This window comes from Calonectris borealis, chromosome 3 (assembly GCF_964195595.1).
Source record: "Calonectris borealis chromosome 3, bCalBor7.hap1.2, whole genome shotgun sequence".
Lineage (NCBI taxonomy): Eukaryota > Metazoa > Chordata > Aves > Procellariiformes > Procellariidae > Calonectris > Calonectris borealis.
Genome location: NC_134314.1, coordinates 72,687,240 through 72,700,077, shown reverse-complemented (window position 1 = coordinate 72,700,077; position 12,838 = coordinate 72,687,240). Strand labels below are relative to the sequence as shown.

Sequence of the window (12,838 nt, the reverse complement as noted above, 5' to 3'; positions counted from 1 at the left end):
CATTTGTGGGGTGAGTGTGTAGCATAGGCAGCTTGAGAGAAGTAGTTTATTGAAGGGAAATGTCTAATGCTGATATGTATTTACACACATGCTAGCTCTGCCCTGATAAAGAACTCATATTAAGCCAAATAACATAAAAAGTCAAAATGTTTCTGTAAAGCACAGCTGCCTGAAAGGGGATTTTAAACTTCATTCTTCCTACTTCATTTGTCTCTTTGGCAGCTCTCCCAGCCTGGTCTCAAAGCAGCAACAGTCAACTTATGACTGTGATAGACTGTTCCAGTAAAACTCCTCTGTCTGAGTCTAAAACTGAGCACCTCCAGAAGATTTTTTTTTTTTTTTTTAATGGCAAGTGTTAATGCAAGTAGAAGGACTTTTCAGACACTTTCTTAATTAGAGTTCAATGTCAAGACTGTCACCTTCTGTTCGGTTACCTTTGTCACTGACGTATAGATGGTTGCTGGCAATAAAGTTTGAGAAAGGATTAGAAAACATACTGAATGAGGCTGAGGGTGTCTGCGGAAAGCATCCTTTGCTCTCTCTCGGTGGTGGGTGTGAGACAGTGGGCTGGAGCTGGGCATGGGGTGGTGGGGTGCTGTGCTGGCTCCTCTGCACGCCTCTGCCTGCCACTCCGGCTCCAGCCTGAGGTTTCTGTGCCATGCCGCCGCCGGGACCCGTGTCGGGAAGGGTAATTGTGCAAGGCAGCGTGAGTGTTTTATGATCGGTACAGATGGGATGAGTAGAGTGAGAGCTTGACCAGGTCAGGGTTTGTACTTCAGTTCCCCTTAGGGGAAAGGTTAAAGCTGTCAGCGTACAGTTGTTATTTTTTATTACAATTATGTCTACGCCCTTCAGAATGCGACTAGGGCCTTGATATGCCCACAGAGACTAGGATGTGAATTTTGGAGAAATTGTGTCTAGATAAAAGTCAATAAGCAACAACAGAAGAACAAGCCAACAGAAGGATTACAGGGAAATGAGAAAATAATATGTTTAGTTAGAGTAGCTAATGTATGATTATTATATGATATATTGCCAGTAGAAACAATTATAACTGTCTCTAAAGTTGGAGTCACCCTGAATTGTGTAGACTCTTCAGAATATCTACTTTTAATGTCACATTGATGAAGATAACTTTTGCTGCTCCAAAAATTTTGCATATTCTGATTTCAAGTTATAAATCCTGTTGGATAATAGTTCTATATAGTATTTTGTGATCATTTCCTCTCGCTGTAATGGATGTGTGGAAAAGAAGAAGGTCTTCACCATGCTCATTTAGGTGTTCTGTTTAAAAATATATATAGCTTTTCAAATCCTCACAGCTGTCTGGGTTTTTTTTTGTGGGTTTTTGTTGTTTTTTTTTTTTTGTCCAAAAGCAATTATTTGGATCCTGGAATTAATCTCTGTGTTTCCTTATTTTCTTTTTCGAGTATGTGTATGCTTCACCATATGCATGTGTGTGTTTGCGTAATATGCTTCAGAGCATGCAGTTGCTCTCAGATTTTCACACTATATTCATCCTCCAGGGTGATTTCATTTGAAGTATTAAAGAAGCCACCTATAATTTTGTCAGTGACATTGTTAAATTTCAAGTCAACATTCAGAAATTTTTTGTTTGGACATAGCTTTCAAATATGCATGCTCCCACTCACAAAAGCTTTGTGATTTACTAGTGCAATACTTCTATTTTACAGAGAAACACAACTATGATCAGCAAAAACACCATGCTGCTGAAAACGCTGTTGGTTCTCTTGCAATAGCAATGCGAATGCAGGTTAGTAAATTTGTAAATTGTAATTTGTTGCTCTTGGTGTAAGGTGTAGAAATTGCTTCTACAGTTTAGATTTTAATTTTTGTTTTGCTCTTTTGAACATCTTACCTGCCTTCCATTTGAATAACAACTCTTAATCAGTTAGTTAGGGTGTCATGCCTGTTACATTTAGTTAGAGAAAGGTAGATTAAAAATCAAACATGTCATGATTCTGATTATTACAGTAACGCTTGGCAGAAGCACTTGTATCAATAGATAATGTTACTTATTCTGGTAAAACAGCGAAGATTAATTATATCTGCGCACGTTTTTTGTGGTGTGATGGATAGAGGGTCCAAAAGTTTGTTGTTTTATGTGGAAGCAGCATGAGTCAGTCAGTGAACAATTAATATCTTCTGTTATTTTTAAAGTGTGAGAGAATAAAAGTAATTCTCCATTTTACCAGAATAAAATCTCCAAGTGCCTAATTAGCGACTTTTCTATGCCACTTACGTGTTAATGGTCTTGTCTCTTTCTGAAATGTGGACAAACAATAGGACAGTAATAGCGCAGTGGTTGTTTTTTCTTTCATCCTAAAACCGTGAAATGGAAAGACTTTTAAGTTTGATTTTTGTTAGCCTTGCCGTAAAAGCTGTTTCAACATACTTGTGAGGTGATTTGAAATTAGTGTTCAGTATTTATGATGCAGCTGGTGTGTGCTGTTTTCTTGTTTAAAAACAGAACATGGTAAAAAACACGGAGCGATGGGTCCAGTCCCAGCAGCAGAGGAAGTGGGACCTCCGCTGCTTGAAACTGCAGCCCCTCTCCCCAGTGCCCAGGTAATAAGTGGGTTTTTTAAATTATAAAAAACAGAGTAGGCAAGTGTTAAATGTGAAATGAACTTAAAAATGGTCCGTGCCTAATTATTTTTTAATCTGCTTATGTGGACTACATGTTGTGCCTTTTTATCGTATACCTCATTGTGACCATGTCCTTCTGTTTCCTTTCAATTTTTACTTTTATGATGTGCATTGCCAAGCTTTATTTAATGAAGACCTAAAGCTGGAAGGCTTCATTGAGGGGGGGAGGTGAAGCCTTGTGGCATGTTAACAGAAATACAAAATGTAAGAAGTTCCTAATCACTAAACCCTAATGTAGGAAGGTGTTTATGGATCTAATTAAGGCCCAGTGATTTCAGTGGCATTTGATCTTGTATTTATTTTCTTCCCTCAGTAGAAGTACTTTCTTCTGCGTTAGACTTTTAAAATCCTGTGTAGATGCGAAAAGCAGGAAGCGTTTTTATTCTCACAGCCAGAATCTTTTCAATCAGTCTCTGTGGTTCACCTCCCAAGGCTCATGTCCAGCCCGCAGGGATTTTAGGTCTGCCTTGGCACTGTTGCTGACATCTCAGACGTTTAGAGCAGCCTGAGCCCTTTGGTGTGCTAAAGTGCTTTGCTGTGTGTTGGTTGTGTTGGGTCACGGAGAGAGGAACCAGCGACTCGAAGTGAGGTTCTGCCGTGTAGGAAAGCTTGCAAATTTTTATGTGCTTATTTGTATGCATGCTTCTGGGCCATGCAGATGGTAAAGGGACTGGAGCACCTCACGTACGAGGAAAGGCGGAGAGAGCTGGGACTGCTCAGCCTGGAGAAGAGAAGGCGCAGGGGGATCTTAGCAATGTGTATAAATACAATGTATATAAATCAAGGGTACAAAGAGGACAGAGCCAGGCTTCTTTCAGCGGTGCCCAGTCACAGGACCAGAGGCAGTGGGCACAAGCTGAAACACGGGAAGCTCCAGCTGAACATCAGGAAACACTTTTTTACTGTGAGGGTGACCAAGCGCTGGCAGAGATTGCCCAGGGAGGTTGTGGAGTCTCCATCCTTGGAGATATTCAAAAGCCACCTGGACATGGTCCTGGGCAACTAACTGGCTCTAGGTGGCCCTGTGTGAGCAGGGGGGTTGGACCGATGGCCTCCAGAGGTCACTTCCACTCTGTGATTCTGTAATTCTGAATCCCACTGCTGTGTTTTTGGAAAGCTCTAACAAAATGTTTTCTTTTCTAAGCATTTTGATTCAGTTTTCACCATCTCTTACAACAGTTTAATGGAAATGGACGCAATTGTAATTTAAAACAGAGATGCCAAAAGAATGAGTTTTCTATTGCACCCGGGAGTGCAAGGGGAAAGAAATGCTTGAGCTTTTCCTGGGCCAGCATGTAACATTTCTAGAATTAAAGCCTGAAAAATCTATCCTTAAATAATACAGTTAAAAGGTAGATTCAAGCATATGATGACAAGAGTGTCATGAAAAAACTCTCAAAAAACTCTCAGAAAAAGTATTCCCAACCCTCTCTATGACATTGTGTGTTTAGTACGTAAATATTTACATAATTAATATATAATGGCATATAATATAACCAGTAATAGGACTTCCATTTATTTGATAACTCTATAGCTTTATGTCTTTTTTCTTTTAAATGTAAAATAACTCATCAGATGGAAAGTATCCTGCAATAAAATGTAATCTTACAGTAATACACCACGTGGTGTGGAAACAGATGGAGTTTTCACTGAAAATGAGGCGAAGCTGCTTAAGCACTAAATCTAGGAACATCTGCTTTTTGATTTCTGTGAGATCTGGGTGTTAATTGAAGTCTTTCCAAAGATACTGGAAATGGAATGGAAGATTTTCTTACAAATATACAGTAAAAAAAAATTCCAGCACACAGGCTGAGTAGATGTAGAGCCTTCCCCCACCTTTTACATTTTCCTGTATTTTCTAAATTATGACTTACCATTGTCAATGGTGGACTTCTTGCTTACCAATTCTTATTCATGCAGAAGAACCACTGTTGCACATTTCCAGCCATATTGAATAACGTAACTTATTGAATAATTCTGGTATTTCCAATATAGAGAATATTAAACTAAAAGTATCAAACTAAAAGAGCTAGCCACAAATATAGACTTCTAAATGCTAGTTATAATCAAAATCTTTAATTTCCTGTGTTTTAGAAAATACTTTTACCAGAAATAATAGACTAGACGTAAACATTTCATATGTGTTGTTTAGCCCCAGTAGTACTTAAGGTATAAATGTCAATGCATTGTGAAATTATGCCTTTTATCACTTTATTGCCTGTGTCAGTGTGCAATCTGTCATTAAAGGGTTTCTAAGTTAAAAGTCTAGTTGCCTTGAAGGTTCTTGAGGGAATTTCAGATGGGAAAATGACGACAGCAATGGTTTTACCAACGGAGAACCGTTAGCATCCACTGTCAATTTTACTTGACTTCTAAAAATATTTGTAATTTTATTTATCTAGAATTTCTTTACCTTTTAATTTATTTATAAGTGTACAGCTTGGTTAGTTTTGGTTCTTTCACTTTTTGCCAGTAGTGGTACCAGCAGGGTGGGAAAAGCCTCATTGTTTCTTCCAGAACTCTGAGGGGGAGGCGTTTGTGGCCCAAGAAATGAGGGAAATAGGAAGGGCTGAGGTTGCTGCAGGGAGTCTTGATAGTCTGGCCTGAGGTTTGAAATAATAGCTGCTTCTTTTAGTAAAGAGGCTGATACATCTACCAGGAGAACAAAAAAGGCAGATTAACTTTCTGTCATGTTAGTCTACCTCCTTCTCCCCTTGCCAAATACATCAATCTTTTTAATAGGAGAAAAGTCACCCTATTTAAGGGACCACACTGTCATCAATTTACCAATATGTTTTCTGAGACTCAAGTTGTTTTTATATGGAGAGTTCTGAATGAAAACTTTGAATATTCTTTGTCATGTGATGTTTGTAAGCCACTCCATCTAGTGTTCTCGATACATTTTTATGGCTAGTTGTGTTTGAAGTAATATGTAAGAAAGCCAAAGGTATATCCTTCTATGCAAGAGGATGCGCTTAGTATGTCTTTGAAAGAAAGCAGATTCCAGGTTAGTATATGCAATGAAATGGTCTGCAACCCAGCCATTGAGTGCTGTGACTGAGTAGCTTCTTGTCCTCTAGTACTGGATTATGTCATTGTTTGGATGGATGATTTCTGGGTTTCACTTAGCTGCTGCAGGGTGCAAAAGTGGGATACTTGAGAATTAGAATTGAATAATGGTGCCAGTTTAGGATATCCTCAAAGAATTGCAAGCAATTAAGTTGGCACAAACTGATCATTTGCTGCTGGATGCAGAACAGCCGAAGTCCACACGTAGAGTTGAGATCTGGCAGTAGTTCTCTGTTCATCTGTGGATATTTGAGGTCTTGCAGACTGTTTGAAAGTTCAGGACATTAGCTTTGATGCCATTGCCAGATTCTATCTTAAAAATATTGTAATCAACTGAAACTGCAGGAAGGAATGTAGCCTGTTTAGGCTGAAAGTAATTAATCTCTTGGTAATTTTTTAACTTGCTTTTGTAGTGATGTGAGCAATTCAAAGCCAAAGGAGACAACTCCTCACATCTTGCGTGCTGGGCCCTGGGCTTTGCTGCCGCGGGAGCTTGCAGCTGCTAAACGCTTACGTAGACATAAGGGGCAACTAGGTCAAGCTCACAAACGAAAAATCCATGGAGGAGTATTAAATCCAAAGACCCCAGGTGGTCTAGGTCAGGAATTGCAGATACAATAGTGTCCCCCCAGCCTACAGCCACCTCCCCTCAGGCAATCTACCGTGCGTGCTTGCTCCATGCTTGTTCTCTTGCCTCAGCTGCCACTCAGAGTCCTTCCTGGAAATATATAAGTTTATAAGCTCACTGGACTTCTGTCCTGAGCCCTGTGCATTAAACTCCTGCTATGTGGCCATTTTCAATTTAGCTGTGTTTTAGAAGTGCATGAGTTGATCTTCAAATGCCTTGTTTCCTTTGGTGCCCTCACGGGGGAGCAGCGAGGCTTTGCTTGCTTGGCGGTACCCTCTGATGAAAGGCGCTATGTGCACAAGCATCAGCTTTAGCTAATGTGACTGTTGGCCAAGGAATGTATGCGCTTTTTAGTAAAGTGTATGTGCTGAAATATACTGGGAGGGAGGAGAGGAAAAACAAAAACAGAAACATCCATTCCAGTGGGACATGCTTGAGCATCCAGCAGACACGTCTCTAGCTTGATATGAAAGCATTACGTAATATTTGGAATCTGATTAAACGAGAGAACTCTGTGAAATTGTAACAATTAACAAACACTGCACGTGATTTTCAATGTTATATTAGGTGTTAGCTAGTATTGAGATTTGGTTAATAAAATGTGAGAGAGGACTGACAAACTGATTACAGTAGCCCCATTGTTGGAGTATTTGCTGTTGTTTTGTGCTCTGTCGTTGACCACCTAAGCTGAGAGAAATCTCCTGGCTCCTATTTGTTTTCTTTTCCAGTGATATTGAGATTTCCCGAGCACAGAGTCCAAAAGCTGTTGATGTACTTGCCAAGGAGATAGGATTGCTTACAGATGAAATTGAGATCTATGGCCAAACCAAAGCCAAAGTACGTTTGTCCCTGCTGGAAAGGTTAAAGGATCAACCAGATGGAAAATATGTTCTAGTTGCTGGGTAAGAATGCACAGTAATGTCATTAATGTCCACTCTTTCCACTCATATTAATATAAACATGCAGCTTACATCTTTTTAATACACTGCACAAATAAGATCCCTGAATGTTTTCGGCTGTATGTTGCTCTCTTCTGAAAGCCAGCAGTTTTTGAAATTTTTTGAAGTAACATGACTTTTCTTCCAAACTGTTATTACTGAAGTAAAGTATATTTTATAAAAGGTAGTTTGTTCTAAGCTTCTTAAATGTTATCTGTTGGTCTGTGGAGTTTTTCTTACTGTTTTATCAGAATTTTAAATGTTTAACTTGAAATATTTAAGTCTGCATGTATTGTGGCTGTTTATAAACAAACTTTAACAGAAGCTACATGCTAATCGGTTGATATTAACAATAAATACTTTTTTTATTGAAGAACAGATTACAAAGTTTAAAAAGCCATGTTTTTTCTCTGAAATGTAGACATGTCTCCAGGCAGGCTTATCCTGCTCACTGTTCCCACAATTATAGCAAGTGCTATGCTCAGCAGGAATTATGCGCTTCTCTTCTGAAGAGCTATGGTTTTTTTCTGCATTCAGTGACACATTTTTTCATTCATCTGGTTTGCGAAGTGGAAACTTCTAATTGTGAACAAACGTGTGAAGGTTTTCATTAATATTTCAATTGCAATGTGTTCTTCATATTCTGAATTAATCTATATGGTTGCTTCCTTGTAAGTAAAACCAGTCGGGTTTAAAATACAGCTTTAGGCTGATCCAGAAGGAGAAGGCTGTTCTTAACTGCCTTGATCTACCCATTCCTCAGCTGGGGTAGTGTTTCACAAACTGTTTGCTTTGCTATCTTCCTGTGGGGACAACCTGGATTTCTGGCACTATCTGAGATGGAGCGGTTGTAGACTGAGAGACTTGATTTTACAGAGCTGTGGCAGGCAAGTTATGAAGCTGTCTTCAAAGCTATGTGGTAGAACTGCAATGTATAAAGATGTTGCTGGAGGACGTTGGAGCAGTTGTTCAAGAGAAGGAAATAATAGCTGGTTGAGTTTGGTTTCCTTCAGTAGAGTTTTATTTTGTATTTTGCTGCTTTGGAGAAAGAAAAGCAGATACAGCATTTGGCTGAGTTTGAAGAAAGTTGCTACTGAGTACTTTCAGGCTCATGCTGTCACTGCATCAGTTGGGCGCCACGCTGCAGGCTGTGCCAGGCTTCTCTAGCAGCAGAGCCTCACAGAAGCAGAGGTTATTTGAAGATGTCTGGAGGTGGAAGATAGCTTGAGGGAAAGCCCCATTCAGGTGGATTTTAGTTGTGTCAGATTGTACGCATCAGTGCTTACATTTCTTTGCACCGCTTTGCCTCCCAGCCTTCTTCAAGGAAGGTACCTCAAGCTATTGTCTGAATGCTGTTTTGTGGGCTCAGACAGAAATATACATACACGTGGAAGAAATGGGGAAGTTTTGACTAGCAAGATGAAAAGCTGGCAACAAATAGAAAATTGTATCTTCTTAAGCTTATATAACATGTATAAAGACTGAACTGTTTCACAAACAAATGGCTGAGTCTGGTACCTACACAACTTGATTATGTTGCTATTTGTAACTTCTCTGAAGTCATTGCATCTCCTGGAGTGAGTACGAAGCCACATCTGCTGCACCAGGAGTGCCTGGGCAAGGTGGCTGCGGTAGTGGAAATGTTCTCTTCTGAGAGAGTTCAGAGTTTGACTTTGAAATATATAACTTGTGTTTATGTGTTCTCAGCTGTTCTTATTTGCTGAAATAACTGTAGGAGACAATGATTTTACAAAAAGTGTGGAACTCCATCTGGTGAGGAAATGTTCAGTACAATGAAAACTGAATATCACTCAAGTGTGGAAATCGAGGAGTGAAGCAATATCCTCAGTTGGCCTTCTTCATCCTCTCCTTGCCCAGGCAAGGTCAACCAAAACCTGCCACTTGGATTATTTTGTTTGTTCACAATAACCAAAGACATTTAGAAATTCTTTTAGAATTATGCAGTATAGGTCTTCAGAATAAGTTTTCAGTGCTTCAGAGAAAACATTTAAGATATACACTTATAATTCAGGGTATTTGGTCTGATGGAAATATTTATTATGTATGATGTGAACTGTTCATATGTGAAGGGAGTGAGAAGTGTGTGCATGTATTCTACAAGCTGCAAAATCTCCAACCTCCGTCCATGATGCAGCCAGTGACATTTGTGCCTGTAATTTCACAATCGGGTTTAAATGTTTCACAATGTCTAGGAATTATAAATATTTGCTGCAAATGCATCTTCCTGATGTGCTAGAGCCCAAACTTGTTATTCTGAAAGCAAAATGCAACCAAATGTACCTTTTTATCTCTAAGGATAGCTGTATTTATGACTTTTTAAAAAGTTGCTACTAATTGGAAAGTTTTCTTTGCACTTTCTCAATGCACACAAATACACCTGAATGCCTCGTCCAATACATACTTTGTATGCTGAAAAATTGCAATTTGATTAACAGATCATCTCACCCCAAAATAGGTGAAGACTTAATTTCTTCATAACTTTTCCATTTTCTTCTGTTTGGAGAGCATTTTTTTCACTTTTTTTCATTCTTTTCATTCTTCCATTCTTTTTCATTCCTTTTTTTTTTGGTCGTGTGTGTGTGACTTGTTATAGGGCTCGTGTTAAGACACTTTGGTGTCACAGCCACCAGTTATCATGGAGTAATTAGCTCTTGGGCATCAACTGCCTGTATACAGGCTTTTAGCGTGCTAAAAAAAAATTACATTGCAGGATATGTTAACTCAAACTGCCTCCCATTCACTGCAAGCTGAGAGCATGCAAATGAACGAAGCTTGTGCATGACCTAGTAGCTAAGTTTAGTGCCCAGGGTAACTTAATCATGCATTCAAGCATGTAGATAGCATATTCGTAAACACAATATGAAACCACATCTAAAATTTGTTAGACTCTGTGTGTGTTCCAGCATTTTGTTTTTAAATGCTCCAGTGCTGTGGCTTTTACCAGTTAATTCTGGAAACTTGTTCACTTCAAAAATGCAAGCTGAGGAATAATAGAATGTGGAAAAATTGTGAAATACAATGCTGCTTTTAGTAAGAAGTATGTTGGATTTTGAATGCTGGAAAATTTAAAATCAGTACTTTTCACCTAACATTAATAAATTGTTTTGTGATGAACTACCTTTTCAGTAAGATAAAAATGGAAGGAAATAAATACTAACTTAATGCTTGTATAAGTTATATGATGGTAAATATCTTAGGGACAGAAGTTTCAGATTTGGAATTGCATTTTACTTCTAATGAGTGCGCATTGGATTGTATTTCTGTTCACTGCATTTCTTAGGCCACAAGAAAAATGGTAGACAAAAAAAAAAAAAAAAAGGAAAAATACAGGGAAGAATAAGAGGGGAAAATACCACTGTGTTGATGCACTCATCTGACAGTCCAAAGCAAAGCCGTGGCTGAGACAGTTTGTCATGTATTCATCATGTCATTGCACAGCTGCTGATTGGGATTGTTTTGGCTGGGTCTTCGTCGGCTTTTGGGAGTTTGTAGTTGCAGATTCCTCAGTCTGTTCCTGGCTTTGTTCAGTCGTTTTAGCTTCACAGTGATCACTGTGCTTTCGTATCTGGAAGCTCCAGTTCCATTTTGAGGATGCCACTGCAATGTTGTCATAATCTCACCTCGATGAGGTGGCAGGAGTTGCAACACTTCTGCGCTCAGAAATGAATTTCTGACAGTTGTAATCTTGGATGGGAGACGTATGTAGGTGAGGCTGTCATTTATGGGAACTCGATTGCCCATGCCCTCAGTGGCTAGGCTTCGCAGGTTTCCATGTGGATCATGGGAATGGTGAACTCATCAAAATCTTTGAAATTGCTGATACTGATGAGTTGAAGATGGGAAATTTGAAAGAGGAGAGTTGTCACATATCCAGTAAAGTTCTTGCTGGAGTCACAGCGGCTGGGGTAGCTGTGAGGAGGTTACAGCTGGTGCAGTGTATCATCTCACTGTTTGTTTATTTTCTCTTTGGGAGACCTCATGTAGCTTTCCCACAGAAACAGCTCCACTGTAAGCTAATGTGATGCATAACAAACAAACAAAAAGTCTGCATGTTCTTATCTTTGTTTTGATATACATAAAGAGAGAAGGCTTTCCAATGTTATGGAAGACTTTGCCAAGAAGCTGGTGACTGCTTGGTAGGTGGCAAAGTAAGAAGTTTTAAGGAGGAAAATGATTGTGGGGTTTCTGTGTTTAGACTGAAAACATATTAAAGAAATTTGATGAATAATGCAAATGGGTGTAAAAGTCTCTTGAAGTTCATTAAAATTTACTGTATTTTAAAGGAGGTTTTTTCCCTAGATTTGCATAAGGTCAAAACACAGCATTGCACAATTGAGCTAAAGTTAGCCATTGGCAGTTGTAATTTTATAGTCATGCGAGCTAGTGACCTAAGTTGCAAGAGTGGAGGCTCAGTAATGTAGCCAGCAAAAACAGCTCAATGTCCACAAAGCAGCTTAAGTGGATTATTTTATTTATAAAACATGATCAAAGTAGGCCAGGTACAAAAGAGAAGATACTTAAAATAAGCTTTCTAAGGAAATTATTAGAATAGAAATCTCTCTTAATTTCGGGGGGGCGAGAGGAGGGAGGGGTGTTGTGTGGTTTTTTTGTTTGGCTTTTTTATTTTTTAATTAATATTTAAAACTGAGATTCTGGTAGCTATTGAAACTTCTAACTAACTGTTCAGCTCTTACAGTAGTCTCCAGGCTGCTACCGAGCCTCTAAGAATCAAAGGTGTCCTGCCAGGGCATCTCATGTAAGATGAGAAGTTTGGGATAGGTAAATGAACTGTCTAGAGCAGTCTGGCTTCACTGAACAGTGTGATTTGCGGAATCCTCATGTTTTGTTAATTTTGTTAGGTAGAAAGAGACTGAAAAGTCATGTTCCTGGTTTTGACTTCTCAGGGGTTTGTGCCTGTTCCTACCTGCTGCAGTGGACAAGGTTTTTCTTGGGAGAGTGTTACCCAAGTGCTGTAGACCATTTATGGAAGTCCGGTTGCTGGTTTTCTTCCTCCATCACAGCTGCCTTTAGACATTTTGAGCCTTTAGATATTCGTCTGAGTAACTCTAGTTCCAGGAAAACTAAGGATCACAGGGCTCCTCAGAAGGGAGAGAACAGATTAAAATGAACAAACCCATCTGAGGAACACATTGAAAGTGTAGGCTGTTAAAGCCAAGCAGATTTAATGAAGTCAAGGTCCTGTCTGCAAAGACATGTCTGTTTGCTGCTGCAAACCATTGTGTGCTTGCATGAGTACACTGGTGAAAATAAACTTGCTCTAGTTCGTTTTTACCCTCACTTTGGTGGAGACTGGTTCTCCCAGAGTGCCCCATTCTCAGTAGGGATATGGCTGGTGCAGAGTATCAATGTACTGGAAATTCAGCAGAGGCAAGATCTGTTCCTCCCAGTATGACTAATGAGCAATGGTGTGTTTCTCTTTTTGTTCTCTGGAAAAAGGTCTTTCTCATAGAAAATTCCCAGTGCTTTCTGGCTTATTTTACATAGTCATTTA

The 12,838-nt window shown here is 39.3% G+C and overlaps 1 protein-coding gene across 1 annotated transcript in view; it reads left to right on the top strand.

Annotated features, from left to right (window-relative positions):
- The window catches only part of MTHFD1L (methylenetetrahydrofolate dehydrogenase (NADP+ dependent) 1 like), a 141,232-nt gene that overhangs the window by 3,865 nt on the left and 124,529 nt on the right, over positions 1-12,838 (top strand). Inside the window, exons 2-4 of the mRNA XM_075146175.1 lie at positions 1,695-1,774; positions 2,492-2,589; positions 7,096-7,269. Coding sequence (XP_075002276.1) covers positions 1,763-1,774; positions 2,492-2,589; positions 7,096-7,269 — 284 coding nt within the window. The 5' untranslated portion in view covers positions 1,695-1,762. The remainder of the gene's footprint in view (positions 1-1,694; positions 1,775-2,491; positions 2,590-7,095; positions 7,270-12,838) is intronic.